This window comes from Trichechus manatus, unplaced genomic scaffold (assembly GCF_000243295.1).
Source record: "Trichechus manatus latirostris isolate Lorelei unplaced genomic scaffold, TriManLat1.0 scaffold00187, whole genome shotgun sequence".
In the NCBI taxonomy this organism is placed as follows: domain Eukaryota; kingdom Metazoa; phylum Chordata; class Mammalia; order Sirenia; family Trichechidae; genus Trichechus; species Trichechus manatus.
In genome coordinates this window covers 3,382,146-3,400,638 of record NW_004444123.1, presented here as the reverse complement: position 1 = coordinate 3,400,638, position 18,493 = coordinate 3,382,146, and the positions used below count along the sequence as shown (strand labels likewise).

At 39.6% G+C, this 18,493-nt stretch overlaps 1 protein-coding gene across 6 annotated transcripts in view; it reads left to right on the top strand.

The window, feature by feature from the left end:
• Positions 1-265: 265 nt before the first annotated feature.
• Positions 266-18,493, top strand: part of RPS6KC1 (ribosomal protein S6 kinase C1) — a 221,099-nt gene continuing 202,871 nt past the window's right edge. For 5 of the 6 annotated variants that reach the window (XM_023741715.1, XM_023741714.1, XM_023741712.1 and 2 more), the window contains exon 1: positions 266-503. In XM_023741715.1, the coding sequence (XP_023597483.1) occupies positions 399-503 (105 nt within the window). In that variant the 5' untranslated portion in view covers positions 266-398. Of the gene's footprint in view, positions 504-12,430; positions 12,478-18,493 lie in introns of those variants that run through there. The other variant, XM_023741713.1, reaches the window with a different exon arrangement.

The window sequence follows — 18,493 nt, the reverse complement described above, 5'->3', positions numbered from 1 at the left end:
CGGGTGGAGTGAAGAGGGTCTAGTCTCACCTGTGTGCCATGGCTGTGACAGCTCACAGAATCTAGAAGGTGTCTGAGTTAGCCCACCATCAGACCTAGTCGCGAGCGCCTTAGCTCTCCCGTAGGGACGTGGGTGGCCGTGCGACCACCAGAGCCTTGCTCACAAATCACTCCCCGGCACAGATGGGGGTCAGACTCTAAGGGGGAGTCGCTCCTCCTCCCGACGTTAGAACGCGGCCTGACCCGGAAGCTTCTCTGTCGACCCGGAAGCAGAGTTGCGCAGCCGAGGAGCCGCCTTGGAGCCACTGCCCCCTTGCCGCTTGGCGGCTGCGAGGGGGAGCCGGCTCTGGGCTGCCCTGATGATCCCCGGCGCGTGCTGGCAGCCTTGGCGGCGGGAGGATGAGCGCTCCCCGGGAGTGGAGTGCGGACCTGGCCCGTTTCTACACTGTCACCGAGCCCCAGCGACACCGGAGGGGCTACACGGTGTATAAGGTCACCGCCCGGGTGAGTGCCGGCGTCAGGCGGGTTAGGAGCCGGGACTGAGACGAGAGGCTAGTGTGGGGACCATGGTTTGACGGGTCCTTGACTCCGTGTCAGAGCCGAGGAGGGACTGGGGACCCCGACTTCTGGGACCGCGTCGGGGGACACGCGTCGGAGGTGGGACTTCCGGAAGCTGGGGTAGAGGCAAGTCTGGGATGCTCGGGACTCCCTTGGAGAGTGTCGCTGCAGCGTTCCTATTTCAGGGGTGGGGTGTGGCAGTGGTTGATTGTGTTAAATTGGTGACTCAGCTCCTATCCCATTTAGACTTTCTCTTCTGACTCCACATTTGCAGAAGTGGTTTTTCTTGCTCCAGAGGGATGATGCACATTAAAAAAAAAAAATGGTTTAGGTAATAAATAGAAGATATTTCCTCTCTTGGCCTTTATACAGCATTATACAGCTCTGAGGCAGACAGACTCTCGAGAAAGACGTCAGTGTTAGGGCCATCAGCCTAGGACCTCTGTACCTGGGTTGTGTCTTTGCGTCAGTTTTCATGGTTTTCAGTAGGAGACATATTACATAACATAAATTCTACTGAGAGTGTTTTGTGTGAGTTGCCTTGAGGGTACATTTCAAAACTTGTGAGTCCCCTTTCATCAACTAACTTATCCCATTTTTAGTACCCACTTTGTTTATGTTTTATTTCTTGCTTTGGTAAAACCAAGAGAGTCTGCATCTCCCTTCTAGGAGACGAATTAGGAAAATGGGAGCAATAAAATTAAACAAGTTCATATGTATATATGTGTGTATGAGTGTGTGCTGTGTGTGTATATACTAGGCATTTTGTACATATCATCTAATTTAATACTCATTTTAATGATGAGGAGATTCAAGAAGTTTAGTAACTTGTCCAGCTTTACATTGCAAGGCAGTAGCAGAACTGGGATTTAAAACCAGTTCTGCTTAACTCCAAGTTTTATAAAAAGTTAAGAATTAATAAGAAAAGGTAATGCACTGTATCATTAAATGTTCAAATTGAAAAAGAGGGGTACAGGTAATAGAAGTAGCACAGTACACATTTGGAGGGCGTGGTAATCATGTGTGATGGAGAACTCAGGTAGGAAGTAGGCCTTGAGAAGAACCTTAGAGGTTTAGGTAGATTTAGATAGTCAGAGTTTGGGACATGGAGGTGGCACAAGGCATATGGAAATTGGTGCACAATTCAGACAAATGTGAGAAGGTGGGATGAGCAAATTTGTTTAAAGATGATGAGAAATCCGGACCTTTTTTTATTATCGCAGACGGCTATACTGGGGATACTGGGGGATACTGGGTGGTTTAAAGTCAGGAAAGGTGTGTGCCAGAGTTGTATTCTTTCACCATACTTATTCAATCTGTATGCTGAACAAATAATCGAGAAGCTGGACTATATGAAGAAGAACTGTGCATCAGGATTGGAGGAAGACTCATTAACAACCTGTAAAATGCAGATGACACAACCTTGCTTGCTGAAGGTGAAGAAGACTTGAAGCACTTACTGATAAAGAGCAAAGACTACAGCCTTCAGTATACATTCCACCTCAACTTAAAGGAAACAAAAATCCTCACAACTGGACCGGTAAGCATCATCATGATAAATGGAGAAAAGATTAAAGTTGTCAAGGATTTCATTTTACTTGGATCCACAATCAATGCCCATGGAAGCAGCAGTCAAGAACTCAAACGACGTGCTGCAAAAGACCTCTTTAAAGTGTTAAAAAGCAAAGATGTCACTTTGGGGACTAAGTTACGCCTAACCCAAGCCATCGTATTTTCAATTACCTCATATGCATGCAAAAGCTGGACAATGAATAAGGAAGACTAAAGAAGAATTGATGCCTTTGAATTATGGTGTTGGCGAAGAATATCAAATATACCATGGACGGCTAGAAGAATGAACAAATCTGTCTTGGAAGAAGTACAGCCAGAACGCTCCTTAGAAGTAAGAATGGCAAGATTTTGTCTCACGTACTTTGGACATATTATCCGGAGGGAAAAGTCCCTGGAGAAGCACATCATGCTTGGTAAGGTAGAAGGTCAGCGAAAAAGAGGAAGACCCTCAGTGAGATGGATTGACAGTGGCTGCCACAATGGGCTGAAGCATAACGATTGCCAGTGTGGTGATGGACTGGGCAGTGTTTTGTTTTGTTGTACAGAGGGTCACTTGCTATGAGTTGGAACCAACTCAATGATACCTAACAACAAAACAACATACTGACAATAGGGGGAAATTTGCTGCTCCCTGCATGTAAGTGAGGGTACATATGTGGAGTGTTAGTTTTGGGTCCTGTAAGGTATTTTATATAAGATTAAGGAGCCCCTTTTATACCACTAGGAGCCCTGATGGCACAGTGGTTAAGCGCTCAGCTACTAACCAAAAGGTCAGCAGTTCGAACCCACCAACTTCTCCACGGGAGAAAGATGTGGCAGTCTGCTTCCGTAAAGGTTATAGCCTTGGAAGCTCTATGGGGCAGTTCTACCCTGTCCTGTTGGGTTGCTATGAGTTGGAATCGACTCAACAGCAATGAGTTTGGTTTTTTTGGTTTATTATATCACTGGGGCCCTAGTGGTGCAGTGGTTAAGTGTTCAGTTGCTAACCAAGAGGTTGGCAGTTCAAATCCACCAGCTGCTCCTTGGAAATTGTATGGGGCAGTTCGACTCTGTCCTATAGGTCACTGTGAGTCTGAATTGACTCGATGGCAACAGGTTTTTTTTTTTGGTTTATTATACCACTAGGAGCCCTGGTGGTGCAGTGGTTAAGTGCTAGACTGCTAACCAAAAGGTCAGTATTTCAAACGCACCAGATGCTCAGCGGGACAAAGATGTGGCCATCTTCTTCCCTAAAGATTTACAGCCTTGGGAACCCTGTGGGAACAATTCTACTCTGTCCTATAGGGTTGCTGTGAAGCAGAATCGACTTCATGGCAATGGGTTTATTATACCATTCTTGAAACCTTTATAGTTATTGGGCCCTTCAAAAATCAAGGCTTAGTTTTCTAACCTGTATTTTATGGTGTTGCCATGAGTTGGAATCGACTCAGTGACAACCAATTTGATTAGTTTATGGAATCAGCAATTTTCAACATACATGATGATCCCCTCACGGCACCCTGTTTATCTCTTATAACATCACAGTATTTTATTTATCTGTTTACATGCCTGTGTCTTTTAGTAGATTTAGAGCAGGTCTCTGTCATTGGTATTTGTTTCCCCTAATATAACCTATGGAGCCCTAGTGGCACAGCAGTTAAGAGCTCGGCTGCTAACCAAAAGGTCAGCAGTTCAAATCCACCAACCGCTCCTTGGAAACCCTATGGGGCTGTTCTACTCTGTCCTATAGGGTCGTATTAATTGGAATCGACTCCACTGCAGTGGGTTTAATATAACCTAAGGCAGTATGTGGCACACCAAAAGAAAACTCAACTAAACCCGTTGCCATCAAGTCGATTCCAACTTATAGCAACCCTGTAGGACAGAGTAGAACTGCCCCATAGGGTTTCTGAGGAGTGCCTGGTGGATTTGAACTGCCAACCTTCTGGTTAGCAGCGGAGCTCTTAACAACTGCGCCACTAGGGCCTAAAAAAAGTTGAATGTTTTCCTCTCCATTCATGGCAGCACACTAATTGTTATGCCGGATACAAGGCTGAATAAAACATGGACCTTCCTTTCAAGGATACTCATAGCAGAAGAGAATTTACCGTACTTAAAAAATATAGTACAAGACGGTAAGGTTAAGTGCCACAAAAGACTGGAGAGAAAAGCTGTGGGGATTCAGAAGAGATCCCTTCTGGCTGAAGGGATCAGGGAATATGACAATTCAGATAGGTGTTGAAAGGCGGGAAGAAGCCACACCAGGTGGGTTAAAAGGAGAGGTATCTTAGGTAGAGGGGATACAGTCAATAAAGCTTGGAGGTGTGAATATGTATGGACCTTGAATAGGAAACACTGAGTATGATAATTACTTGTATTGTTAGTTTACGAACGGGAAGATTAACCCAATTCAGATCGTAGATACCTTTTCAAAAGCTGTGAACTGTTTACTAAACTGACTTTTATGACAATACAAATTAGAAAATAAAATAGCAAATTGCCTTAGAACTAACCAAATCCATATAATATGCATGCTACATATTGCTGTGGTTATTTGAACTTGAAAATTGCTTAGACTGTCAGGTACATAAACCTATAAATGGTCACTTGCTTATGTTACAGATTTTTTTTTTTAATAGTTTGAGGGTCAACGTGGAGATATACTTTAAATGTACTTAATATTATAAAACAGGTAAAATGCTTATTATCTTTGAGACTTAAGTAGAAAAACATCTTTCCTCAGGAGAGTTAACCAGGTAAGTAGTGCTCCTTTGAGAGATCTTCACGAGATAAAAATTACAAGTGTCTACAGTGTGTTTCCTACCTCATGTAATTCTAGCTTCAAGGAACAATGTCTGTATTCTTGATCCTTGCAGGTAATTTTGTAGGAGCAGAATTAAATATAAGAATCATTGGAATTACCAGTGTTCTTATATTTGGTATAGCATAGGAGCTCTTTTCTCTTCTTAACTCTCCTTTGTACCTTTCTTTTTTTTTGCAGTTCCCTGGAACCTGGTAGACTTAAATAACCTGTGGCCAGTTACAAGCTTGCCACCAGATTTCCTAGTTAAACTCTGTGCTGTGTCTTAATTTTTTTTATCTAGACTAAGTATCTCTATTTAACATTGGAAAATTATTTCATGAAAATATTTTTTTTTTTTATTATTTAGTAGTAGGAGACATAGATATAAAAGAATTGTCAACAGTGTATTTGGTTGTTTCACTATGGTTAATTCTACAATATTCTCCTACTGTAATACAGGCTTCTCACTAACATTAAGTGAATGGCAGTTCTTGCCTATGTTCTTTCCATGAACATGGAAAGCAAAGGGTATGCTTTTATTACTAAATGACAGTGCTGCCTTATGACTTTACCTTTTGAAATTCAGGTATAATTTGCATACAAGAAAATTCACCAATTTTAAGAGTATAAGTTGATGAGTTTTGACAAAATTATACATAAGGTTGCTATGAGTTAGAGCCAGCTCAACGACAACTAACATTAACAACAAATACAGTTTGTGTAACCACCATCACTGCAAAAGTTGCCTCAGGTTTCATAGTAGAATGGGCTCCATAGGGTTTTCAAGGACTGATTTTTTGGAAGCAGATCACCAGGACTTTCTTCCAAGGCACCTCTGAGTGAACTTGAACCTTTAACCTTTTGGTAGGAACCGAGCACATTAACTGTTTACATCACCCAGGGACGCCATACTGCTGCTGAATAGCCGTATCATAAAACACATTTTATTAGGTGCTGTGGGGGGGAGTACATGTGGGGACATCTATTTTTGCACAGTAAAAATTTTTAATTTTGATTAAGTTGAGTTGTTTTTTTATGAATCACGCTTTTGGTGTCGTGTCTAAAAACTCTTTGTGTAACCCGAGGTCATGAAGATTTTCCCGAATGTTTTTTTCCAGAAGTTTTATTCTTTTGCATCTTACATTTATCCATTTTGAATTTATTTTTGTATAACCCATTGCCGTCGAGTCGATTCTGACTCATAGTGGCCCTCTAGGACAGAGTAGGACTGCCCCATAGGGTTTCCAAGGAGTGCCTGGTGGATTCAGAAGGCGCTTTTGGGTAATAGTCCGAACGCTCATCTTTTTGCATATGAATGTTCAATTGCAGTGAAACACCATTTGTTCCAGAGACTAGCTTTTCTTTGTTGAATTGTCTTTGCACCTCTATTTAAAATCAGTTGGCTGTAAATATGTGGCTCTAAATCTGAATTCACTGTTTTGTTCCATACCACACTGTCTAGGTTACTGTGGTTTTATACTAAGTCTTAAAATTAGGTAATATAATCCCTCCAACTTTATTCTTCTTTTTCAAAATTATTTTCTCTATTTAAGTTCCTTTTCTTTTTAATATAAATTTTAGAATCAGCTTGTCTATATCTGCAAAAAATCCTGATGGTGTATTGATTAAAGTTGCATTAAATCTATAGGTCAATTTGGGGGGGAATTAACATCTTTGTTGAGTCTTCAAATCCACGAACACAGTGTCTTGCCATTTATTTAAGTCCTTTTTGATTTCTTTCATCAGCATTTTGTAATTTTCAGCATACAGATTCTGTATATGTTTTGTTAGCTTTATTCCTCAGTGTTCCCTTTTTTGTAGCTGATGTAAATGAAATTTAAAAAATTGGTTTTCAGTTAATTTTTAAAATATAGAAATTTGGTTTTTTTTTTGGTGTGTGTGTTGACGTTGTATCCTGTGGCTTTCCCAAACTCACGCATTAGTTCTAGGAGTTTTTGACAGATTTCTCATTTTTTGTACCTGGACAATCATGTTGTCTGTGAATAAGGGTGGTTTTATTTCTTCCTTCTAATCCGTATGCCTTTTATTTCTTTTTCTCGCCTTATTGTACTGGCTAGAACTTCTAGAACATTGTTGAATATAGAAGTGGCGAGAATGAATATACTCGCCTTGTTCCTGGTCTTAGAAGGAAAGCATTCTGTCTTTCACCATTAAGCATAATGTTCACTGTAGAGTTTTTGCATATGGGAGTCAGCATGTTTTAAATTTAATTTTGTTAACTTTTTATTTCAAAAGTGATGCATATCCGTAAACATTTCAAGCAATAACTTAAGTCACTTTAAAGGAGAAAAAGAACTTCCTAACCCGTAACCTCTTACATTATTACAAAATTACAATGTTAAAGCAGTGGGAATTGATAGTTTTCAGTTGCTAAATGAGTAGCACCAAGAAGATACTTTGAAAAATATTTGATTTCTGCGTAATCTGGAGAGATTTTCAACAAATGGAGTAACCACGGGGTTTCGGAGGGGGGAGATTAGTTTGTTGAAAAATGTATTTAAGCTTAAAAATCTTGAAAAATCATGGCTGTCAAGTCATTCAGCTTTTTTCTAGAGTCTAGTTTTGTTCTACCCTTCCTTTGTTTTTGAGTCAATATTGTTAATAGAGAAATAGCTCACCTACAAAAACTTTAGTCAATGGGTTTTTAAAAATGTAAACCATTCCTATTTCGTCTTATTTATTGACCACTTGTATACATCAGATGTTATGTAACTACAAATTTTCTTTAACATTGATGATTCTTGAACTTTGCAAAATAGCTTACTTAAAGTGGTGCTATAATAATTTGTAAACTTTGAGGTGTGAACCACTTCGGTGAACATTTGTGGAGTATCTAGAGGTAATTTGCCATTAGAGTTTGTTTATTTTCTCTTGTGATTTTGGGATTTTAATAATGCAAAAAGGAGCTAGTCATAACTTTCAAATATGATGCCTTCCTGGAAACTTGTTAGTTGAACGTCAAAATTTGACCCATTAACTTGCCTGTCTTCCCCTCCAGAGAACTAACACATGTTGTAAAATGTTCAGCTGTGGCTTGTGCACCTGCTGCCTCTTGGGCCCAGACTGCCTGGCTGGCAGGTGATGGAAAAGCAGCCCAGATATTTCTGCTGGCCAGGGACACCTGCAGCTCTGCAGGGAAAAGACGGAGAGAGGAGCTGAGAGGCAGGTGATGGGGTGGGAGGGAGGCTGAGTTTGGTAAGGTGAGCTTGCACTGTGTGAGCTGGGTTCTTTGAGGTACCTACACTCTTTGCCAGAGTTGGTTTTGTGTGTGTGTGTGTGTGTGTGTAAAATGCAGTTTAAAGATGTCGGTATATTTATATGAAAGTCAAATGTCTGAAAGTCAGGATTGCATGCATCATATTGATGGATGTGCTGTTTGGTTTACCCAATTACTGCTATGGGAAATGTTCACTATAGTGTAGGCTTGCATTTTGTAAATCCTATTATTCTTGTTCTACATTTGGAGATTCGTGTCTCTGAGAAATGGCGAGTGAGCATGTCTCTTTTTTTCATGTTTGATTATTTGTACCTTGACATTTAACATTTTTATTTAAATGTTTTACTTTTGTCACTTTATTCTCTTACCTCTGCTACTACCCTAAACTGCTAATGGAATAGGTGAAGACTTGATTATAGTTAGTTTCTCATAAAAAGTTTCTCATAAAAAGTTACAATTAACTTCCTGTCTCTACCTGTTTCTAAAGGGACTTATTTTGTGTCATTTTCTAGGAAGTATAATAGATTTGAATCATTTTGCGGTTTTATTGTCTAATAGCTACTCTCTCAATCTTATGAAGCAGGCAACTATTGTATACATCCGGTTAGGGGGGTGATTTCAAACCATTGTCACGATGGCGATTAAATAAAAGAGTGCTTTTGACTTGGCTTTTAAAGAAATTTGGTAATATTTATTAAGAAGTAGATAAATTAGCACACTTAAAATAATTTAAGGACCTAATAATCATGTGCTGTGTTGTGGGCCTGAGCTCTAGGCCAGGCCACAAAGCCTGGTCTTGGTTTTGAAGATAGGCAAGAAGGCTGGCAAGAAGGCTGACTAGGACTCAGTTTAAAGTTGCTTTTTTTTTTTTTTTTTGCCTTTTGTGGACTTTTCCTACTCAGATATCTTTTTCGGTAGTTCTGGTTATGTTGACAATAATATTTCAGCCAAAAAGCAAAAGACATCTGAAATTTAGTAAGTTACAACCTCTCCTCGCTTACGTTGTTCAGAAGGACAGGGAGGCAAAGAACCCAATGTCTTTTTGACCTGAAGTTTTCAAGCAGAAGCTTTGGGGGCTAACAGATTCTAATCTTTTCAGTGGTGCTTCTTAATACTTTCTCTGAGCTCGTTAGTGACCCATCTCTCAATAAGGCCCCACCAAGATTTATTTTTAATTTAAAAAATGTTAAACTGAGGGATTACAAAGCTAAAAAACTAGTTTTCTGTCAGTTCAGTGTATAGTTGACCCTCTTGTACGTGTGTAGCTTTTTTGAAGCTTTGAGAGGTTGCCATGAGCAATGCGAAGGGCCCCTGCTTGTCCCAGGATCTTGACTCCAGAGGCCTTTCCTTTCCATTTATAATGGCAGTTTAGTAGCTGCAGCTTGTAGGTGGAGAATTCCATGCACACTGCTGAGGACTAAGAAACAAATGCTGTGGGTAATTGCGCACCGAGGACTTGTGTGCTTCAAGGCTCCTGTGACCTATTTATGTTCTTACATGTGTGCACTTTATTTTACAATATTTTTTAAAACTTGTGCTGTTTGTGTGGCCTTAGCCTATTAATATACATTTTACTGGCTTTCGCCCTACACATTGTTTTTCTACCAAAAGAGTAGTTGCTTGCATGCAGTGTTTGTGTTTTCAGTATTAAATTTTATTTACAGTTCTGTCTTTTCTATTTGACAGATAACTAAGAACACTTGGGGAGAATATCATTTACTTGTTTACCTGTTGCTGTCTCGTTGATTCCAACTCATAGCAACCCTGTAGGACAGTGTAGAACTGCCCCATAGGGTTTCTAAGACTGTAATCTTTACAGAAGCAGACTGACACATCTTTCTCCCACAGAGCAGCTGGTGGGTTTGAACCGCCAACTTTTGGTTAGCAGTGGCGTGCTTAACCACTGCTTCACCAGGGCTCCTTAAGAATATCATAACCATTGATTTAATTTACAAATTGATTTAGAGTTAAGTACCTTGTAAATGAAAATAAGTTCAATTCATAATTTGGTTTATGGTCTTCCCTTTATTTGAGGCTGTCTTGATGGAGTTATGTTTTAAAGAGGAATAAGTGATATGTTTAAACGTAGATGATAATGAATTATTCAGCAGATCACATTTTAGGGCTAAACATAAAAACATTTTGGAAAACAGCGAGGTTACATTTTTTTTTTTCTTCAGTATTTGCGTGTGTAATGGATGTTGTCCTGACCTGATTCCTTATTTTCCTAAGTCTTGGTTTTTTGTAATTAAGAAATGTAGATATGTGTCTAGAATGCTATTCTTTGGTTGGTAAATGGAGATATGAACTGAGAACTGTCCACCTCCAAACACAGTTTTGTGTTTTTTTTTTAAGGAAGCTTTTTTTTTCTTTTATTTTTTTAATTTATTATTGTACTTTAGATGAAGGTTTACAGGACGCACTAGCTTCTCATTAAACAATAGTACACATACTGTTTTCTGACATTGGTTACCAACCCCACGACTTGTCAACACTCTCCCTTCTCGACCTTGGGTTCCCTAGCTTTCCTGTCCCCTCCTGCCTTCTAGTCCTTGCCCCTGGGCTGGTGTGCCCCTTTAGTCTCGTTTTGTTTTAGGGGCCTGTCTAATCTTTGGCTGAAGGGTGAACCTAGTAGTGACTTCATTACTGAGTTAAAAGGGCATCCGGGGGCCATACTCTCGGGGTTTCTCCAGTCTCTGTCAGACCAGTAAGTCTGGTCTTTTTTTGTGAGTTAGAATTTTGTTCTACAGTTTTTTCCAGCTCTGTCCAGGACCCTCTATTGTGATCCCTGTCAGACCAGTCGGGCATGGTAGATGGGCACCATTTAGTTGTACTGGACTCAGTCTGGTGGAGGCCGTGGTAGCTGTGGTCCATTAGTCTTTGGACTAATCTTTCCCTGTGTCTTTGGTTTTCTTCATTCTCCCTTGCACCAGATGGGGTGGGACCAGTGGAGTATCTTAGATGGCCTCTCACAAGCTTTTAAGACCCCAGACGCTACTTACCAAAGTAGAATGTAGAACATTTTCTTTATAAACGATGTTATGCCAGTTGAGCTAGATGTTCCCCGAGACCATGGTCCCCACAGCCCTTAGTCCAGTAGTTTGGTCCCTCAGGGAGTTTGGATGTGTCTATGGAGCTTCCAAGACCTTTCCTTGGACAAGTTGTGCTGGCTTCCCCGGTATTGTGTACTGTCTTACCTTCACCAAAGTTACCACTTATCTATTGTCTGTTTAGTGTTTTTCCATTCCCAACCCCACCCCTCCCCTCCCTCGTAACCATCAAAGATTGTTTCTTTTTGTGTGTAAACCTTTTCATGAGTTTTTATAGTAGTGGTCTCATACAGTATTTGTCCTTTTGTGATTGACTTATTCAGCGTAATACCTTCCAGATTCATCCATGTTGTTTATCCATTCATCTGTTTGTTGATGGGCATCTAGGTTGTTTCCATCTTTTTGCTATAGTGAACAATGCTGCCATAAACATGGATGTGCATACGTCTATTAGTGTGATGACTCTTATTTGTCTAGGATCTATTCCTAGGAGTGGGATTGCTGGATCATATGGTATTTCTATTTCTAGCTTTCTAAGGAAGCGCCATATGGTTTTCCAAAATGGTTGTATTATTTTGCATTCCCACCAGCAGTGCATAAGAGTTCCAATCTCCCCACAGCCTCTTCAACATTTGTTATTCTCTGTTTTTTTGATTCGTGCCAGTAATGTCGGGGTGAGATGGTATCTCATTTGGTTTCGATTTGCATTTCTCTAATGGCTAGTGATCTCCAGCATTTCCTCATGTGTCTGTTCACTGCTTGACTGTCTTCTTTGGTGAAGTGTCTGTTCATTTTGTTTGCTCATTTTTTAATTGGATTATTTGTCTTTTTGTTGCAGAGGTGTTGGAATTTCCTTTAGATTTTAGAGATTAGAACTTTGTCAGATTTATAATGGCCAAAAATTTTTTCCCAGTCTGTAGGTTATCTTTTTACTCTTTTGATGAAGTCTTTTGATGAATGTAAGTATTTAATTTTTAGAAGATTCCAGTTATCTAGCTTATCTTCTGGAATTTGTGTGTTGTTAGTTATGGTTTGTATCCTGTTAATACCATGTATTAAGACCTCTAGCATTGATCCTATTTTTTCTTCTATGATCTTTATAGTTTTTGGTTTTATATTTAGGTGTTTGACCCATTTTGAATTAGTTTTTGTGTAAGGAGTAAGGTATGGGTCCTGTTTCTTTTTTTTGCAGATGGACATCAAGGTTTGCCAGCACCATTTGTTAAAAAGACTGACTTTTTCCCATTTGATGGACTTTGGGACCTCGTTGAAGATCAGGTGACTGTAGGTGCATGGATTTACATCTGGGTTCACAATTCTGTTCCATTGGTCAATGTATATGTTGTTGTACCAGTACCAGGCTGTTTTGACTACCGTAGCTGTATAGTAAGTTCTGAGGTCAGGTAGTACGAGTCCTCCTACTTTCTTCTTCTTCTTCAGTAGTGCTTTACTTATCTGGGGCCTCTTCCTTTTCCATATAAAGTTAATGATTAGTTTTTCCATCTCTTTAAACAATGTTTTTGGTATTTGGATCGGGATTGCATTGTATTTTGTAGATTACTTTTGGTAGACTTGACATTTTCACAGTGTTGGCTCTACCTTTCCATGAGCATGGTAAGTTTTTCCATTTATGTAGATCTCTTTGGTTTCTTGCAGTAGTGTTTTGTAGTTTTCTTTGTATAGGTCTTTTACATCCCTGATTAGATTTATTCCTAAGTATTTTATTTTTTAAGGGCTATTATAAATGGTATTGTTTTCCTAATTTTCTTTTCATCATTCTCTTTATTGGTGTATCGGAATCCAACTGATTTTTGTATGTTTATCTTATATTTTGCTATTCTGCTGAATCTTTTTGTTTGTTTCAGTAGTTCTCTCATGGAGTCTTTTGGGTTTTCTATGTATAGTATTATATCATCTGCAAATAGGGACAGTTTTACTTTTTCCTTACCAATTTGAGTGACCTTTATTTCTTTTTCTTGCCTTATTGCTCTAGCTAGTACTTGCAGGACAGTGTTAAATAGGAGTGGTGATAAAGGGCATCCTTGTCTTGTTCCTGTTCTCAAGGGGCATGTTTTCAGTTTCTCTTCATTAAGAATGATGTCAGCTGTTGACTTTGTATAGATGCCCTTTATTATGTTGAGAAATTTCCCTTCTATACCTATTTGATTGAGAGTTTTTATCAGGAATGGGTGTTGGACTTTGTCAAATGCCATTTGGAAGTATCCCTTCCTTTTCTCTGTTCTGAAATAGTTTGTGTAGTACTGGTGTAAGCTCTTCTCTGAAAGTTTGTTAGAATTCTTCAGTGAAGCCATCTGGGCCAGAGATTTTTTTTGTTGGGAGTTTTTTTTATTACCTTTTCAATCTCTTCTCTTGTTATGGTTCTGTTGAGATTTTCAACATCATTTTGTGTTAGTTTGGGTAGGTAGTGTTTTTCTAGAAATTTGTCCATTTCCTCTAGGTTTTTAAAATTTGTTGGAGTATAGTTTTTCATAGTACTCTGTTGTGATCCTTTTTATTTCAGTTGGGTCTGTGGTAATGTCCCCCATTTCATTTCTTATTTGAGTTATTTGTGTCCTCTCCTGTTTTTCTTTTGTCAGTTTGGCCAGTGGTTTGTTAATTTTGTTGATCCTTTCATAGAACCAACTTTTGGTTTTGTTGATTCTTTCTATTGTTTTTCTATTCTGTATTTCATTTATTTCTGTTTTGATCTTTATTATTTCCTTTCTTCTGGTGGCTGTGGACTTCTTTTGCTGTTCTCTTTCTATTTGTTTGAGTTGTGTAGCTAATGTTTTGATTTTTTCCCTTTCTTCTTTTTTGATGTGTGCATCTATTGCTATAAACTGACCTCTGAGTAGTGCCTTTGCTGTGTCCCGAAGGTTTTGGTATGATGTGTTTTCATTCTTGTTTGATTCTAGGAATTTTTTGTTTCCATCTCTGATTTCTTCTGTTACCCAGTGGTTTTTAAGCAGGGTGCTATTCAGTTTCCATTGATTTTTTTCCTTGCTCTTCCTGTTGTTAATTTCTACTTTGATGATGTTGTAATCAGAGGAGATATTGTGTATTATCTCAATGTTTTGGACTTTACTGAGGGTTAAAGTTGCTTTTTCTTTGGTTTGTTACTGAAGTGGCAAGAAAGCAGATCATGATCAGTGCTGGACCCAGTGTTCAGCCCCCTTTCTTCTAGCTCCAAGTCCTTTGCTCTTTTTGCTCTGCTAAAGTGCTTCTCCAACTTCCATTCTTTGGTTGACTTACATTTGCGAAAGAAAAAGAGGATTTACCTAACAGGTTTTACCCAGATACTTGGAATTTTAATCTCTAGAAGGGCTGATTTAGTTATGTCCTGGAAAGAGCACTTTCTTTGGAATCAGGTAGTTGAAATCCAGTCCTGCTGCTGTTATTGATTGTATATTTTTGGGCCATGGTTATCTTATCCACAAAAATTCCTACCATAGGATTATTGAGAGTATTAGATGAAGTATTTAATTTCTTAGCACTGTAAAATATAGTTACTTTCACTGTGAGCCCTTATTTCTTTTAGTGAAATTCAGCATTTGCTGTTGGTGTTATCAGAGGCAGATGGACTACAAAAGTTGTGGTAAAATTTACCAACTGTGTTCAAAATTTTAGTAGTGTTGCACTAAGTAAATAAAATAATAGTAACAATAAAAATTAACAACATATGATAGTAAAAATTTAGAAACTGCAGTATGCTATATCTTTTCGGAGATGTATTTGGCATATCAGTGTATTAAATAAAGGTTTTGAGAAATTCTACTGTAAAAAAAATATTTCTTTCTTTAACAAAAGTAAACTGAATTGATCATTAAGGCCTTCGTTTGAGGGCACTGATTTTAAAGAATTCCAGTATTCCATGCAACATGGTTTGTGAATATCTGCTTTAGGGTAATAATTTTGAAGATGACTTGGTGATAAAATTCTCTATTGCAAGAGACTCTACACAATATATATATAGCACCTACAGCGCCAGTGGTAATTTATGCTTGCAGTGGTAATTTATGAACTGTAAGTGAAAGGAGTCACTGCTTTAAATTCCAACTTTTGGGGAATTTATCAACTAAATTTTATCACAGAATATTGAAATTCACCCAGAAAAAATTGCTAAGTGTTAGCAATTTACATCAGAATGAATTTACAATATTTTTGTTTTAGAGTTAACACCACTCACTGAGATAACTGCTAGTATAGTCTTAAAAGTTATAAAAATTTGGATCTGAGTGTTCAATTTTGTTCATTTCCATTATGGTCAGATTTCTGATTGATATTCTTATTTTTCATCAACTTTTCAATCACTCTGAAGATAATTGCATATTTAGAACGAGTTGTTACTGCTGGACATTTTGACTCAACTCATCTAACCCTTTTGTGTTTTTGGTTTCCATTTCAGAGGACACATTCTAAAGGCATTTAAACGAGAAATTGGTAATGCATTTGGAAAGTGGTTATATTTTTATATAATGGAGTGGCTTAGGAATCAGAACCAAAATATTCTCCATTGGATTCCACTACCTCGCAACAGAGTAGGCACTAATGTTTGTTAGTTGCATATGTGAAGATATAAATTAAAAAAACCTAATGGTGACAGGGTTTTGTGGAAGTGGGTAGACAATTCTTGCTGACAATAGCACAGATAGATAGAGGAGGGCAGTATACCATAGTGGAAAGAGCACTATACCAGGAGTCAGGAAACCTGGGTTCTAATTTCAGATCTGAAGGAAATAGCCACATGACCTGGATGGGTCTCTGGATCTTACCTTGATTCCTTGTCTATAAAAGGGGAGCTCATAATAACCACTCCTTCTGGACTCATAGGTTGTTGGCAGAATGAATGAATCAGTATAAAATGCTTTTCAAATGTGCATATATAAAAACAACGTTTTTTTTTTTTTTTTTTTTTTTTAAATGCCTAGCACGGTGCCTTCAACAGTATTGGACAGTAGAGATATAGACTCTGTTACTCTCACTCTTAATAATAAAAATGATGCTAAAAAACAGGGCCTAGGACTGATTCATGGAGTGCTTACAGAGTGTTAGGGAGGTGGAAGGAAGAAGAGGAACCTACAAAAGAGAAGCAAAAGGACCAAAGAGGAGAGAGGAGGATCAGGAACGTTAGCCTCTACTTCCAGACATGACTTTCACTGAGCTTTGTTTACGCTGTTGGGGAAAGGAATAGTTACCACTCAACAAATAGCTTTTGATTTAATTTTCTAAACTCTGCTGAAGTAAATTCTCTTTCTTTGTCTGGGAAGAAGGATTTGGGGGTGAAGAGAAGTTCACTTCTTGTAAAGCTTAAAATGAGAATGAAGACTTTCAATTAGGTAGTTTAAGAATACTTAAACTTTGCTTTTCTGTATTTTCTGCAATAACCATGAATTACTTCTGTTATCACTAAAACATTAAAGTCTTAAATCACCAACAATGTTCTCGACTCCTTCTGGGTTGCCACAGTGGTATAGGCAGCAAAGATTCAGTGTCAGGGAAGGATGAGGTGCCCCTCAATCTCCTGCTTGGACACTACTGTTCTCTGAGATACGAAAATAAGTCTGGGAAACAGAACATCTCCCCCCACTCCCCCGTCCCCACACATGCACCTGGAGTGGCCACTGTAATGCTCTGTCCGTTTGTCTGCACTGCATATGCGGACAGGCTGTGTCTCAAACTTCCAGAGAGCACCATGGGGGCTACGTCCATCTGTGATTGAGCCAGACACACAAGACATGTACGAAGTGTGGCAAAGTGAGAGCCATTTTATCATTTATAGAAAATAAACAGTAAACAATAACAACAGATTCTCAAAGGGGAAATGCTTACCTTTCCCTAAATTACCCGTGTTGATTCTTTTGTCGCTGGGCAGGCACACCGTGGTTCAGGTCAGATGCTGTGTCCATGTCACCGCTGCCTCTGGCTACCGCCATGCTGCTTGGGGCCTGCAGGGCTCCTGCTGCTTCTGCTTTGCCGCTGGGCCTTGCTGGCCTCTGCTGCTGGCTGCCACCATGCTACCCAGGCCCATGCTGCCTGGGTTGGGGGGAATTGTGCAGCCCCTGTGCGGGGCACATCCAGGCCTCTCTTGCCCTGCACAAGCAAGCATTACAGCTCTGTTAGTTCTGCTGGCTCGCCTCCTGCCCAGAGGCGTCTGGCTCCCCCCCTGCCGTAGGGAGATCCCTGCACAGGGTCCTCTGAGGCAAACCCTGCCCGGGGCCCACTCCGGCCTCTGCCCTGCCCGGGACGCCCTCAGGCCTCTGCCTTGCACAGGCAAGTATTACAGCTCTTTTAGCTCTGCTGACAAGCCTCCTGCCTGAAGGTGCTCGGCTCTCGCTCCATGGGCTGAAAGTCCATTGAGCCACCTCCCTCTGAGGGCTGGAAATCCCGCTGCTGCTGTCTCTCACCATCTTGCAACCTCTTCATTGTTACAGTTCTTGCTTCTGGGTCTAGGAGTTCTCAGTTCAGGGACCCCAGGTTCAAAGGATGTTCTCCACTCCAGACTCTTCTTGATGGTAGTGAGGTCTCCCCAACCTCTGTGGGACTGGCCCTTATGTAAGGCTACTCAATGTCATTTTCAAGGCACGGTCCTCCCAGCAGGACCAGGAACTGCCCAATCGCCTTGGTAGAATATAAGTCACTCAGTTAGCATAGTCCCAGCCAGTCATTTCGTGGGAGTTACAAGACCATGGCTAGAAAGGCCATATAAGAGCAGTTCACTGCACCCCAGTCCCTGTGCATCACTCTCCAGACTGTGAGCACTGTGAAGGCAGCTGTTTCCCTCACCATTGTGGCTCTAGCTCGTAGCTGAGTATGTGAGCCACTAAGTGTGAAGGCAGCTGTTTCCCTCACCATTGTGGCTCTAGCTCATAGCTGAGTATGTGAGCCACTAGGAGTATGGTTGAGAAATTATAACCAGATGGGTTATTTCTTACAAGATGGTTTTATATTTCTTTTAAGATTGTTAGGGAATGGCTAATATTTTTTAAAATAATGTTTTATTGTGTTTTTGGTGAAAGTTTACACAGTTAATTAGGTTCCCATTTGACAATTTCTATACAGATTGCTCATTGACATTAGTTAAAATTTTCACAAGGTGTCAACATTATCTTTAATTGTGTTCTGGTTGTTCCGCTTCCAGTGCTCTAGTTTCCCTGTCCCCTTATCTTCTCATCTTTGCTTTAGAGTAGATGTTGACCTTTTGGTCTCATATAGATGATTTCTTAGTAGAGCACCAATCTTTTTTTTTTTTTATCTTTATTTTTTTACATGAAAGTTTATTCATTTTTATTTCTTT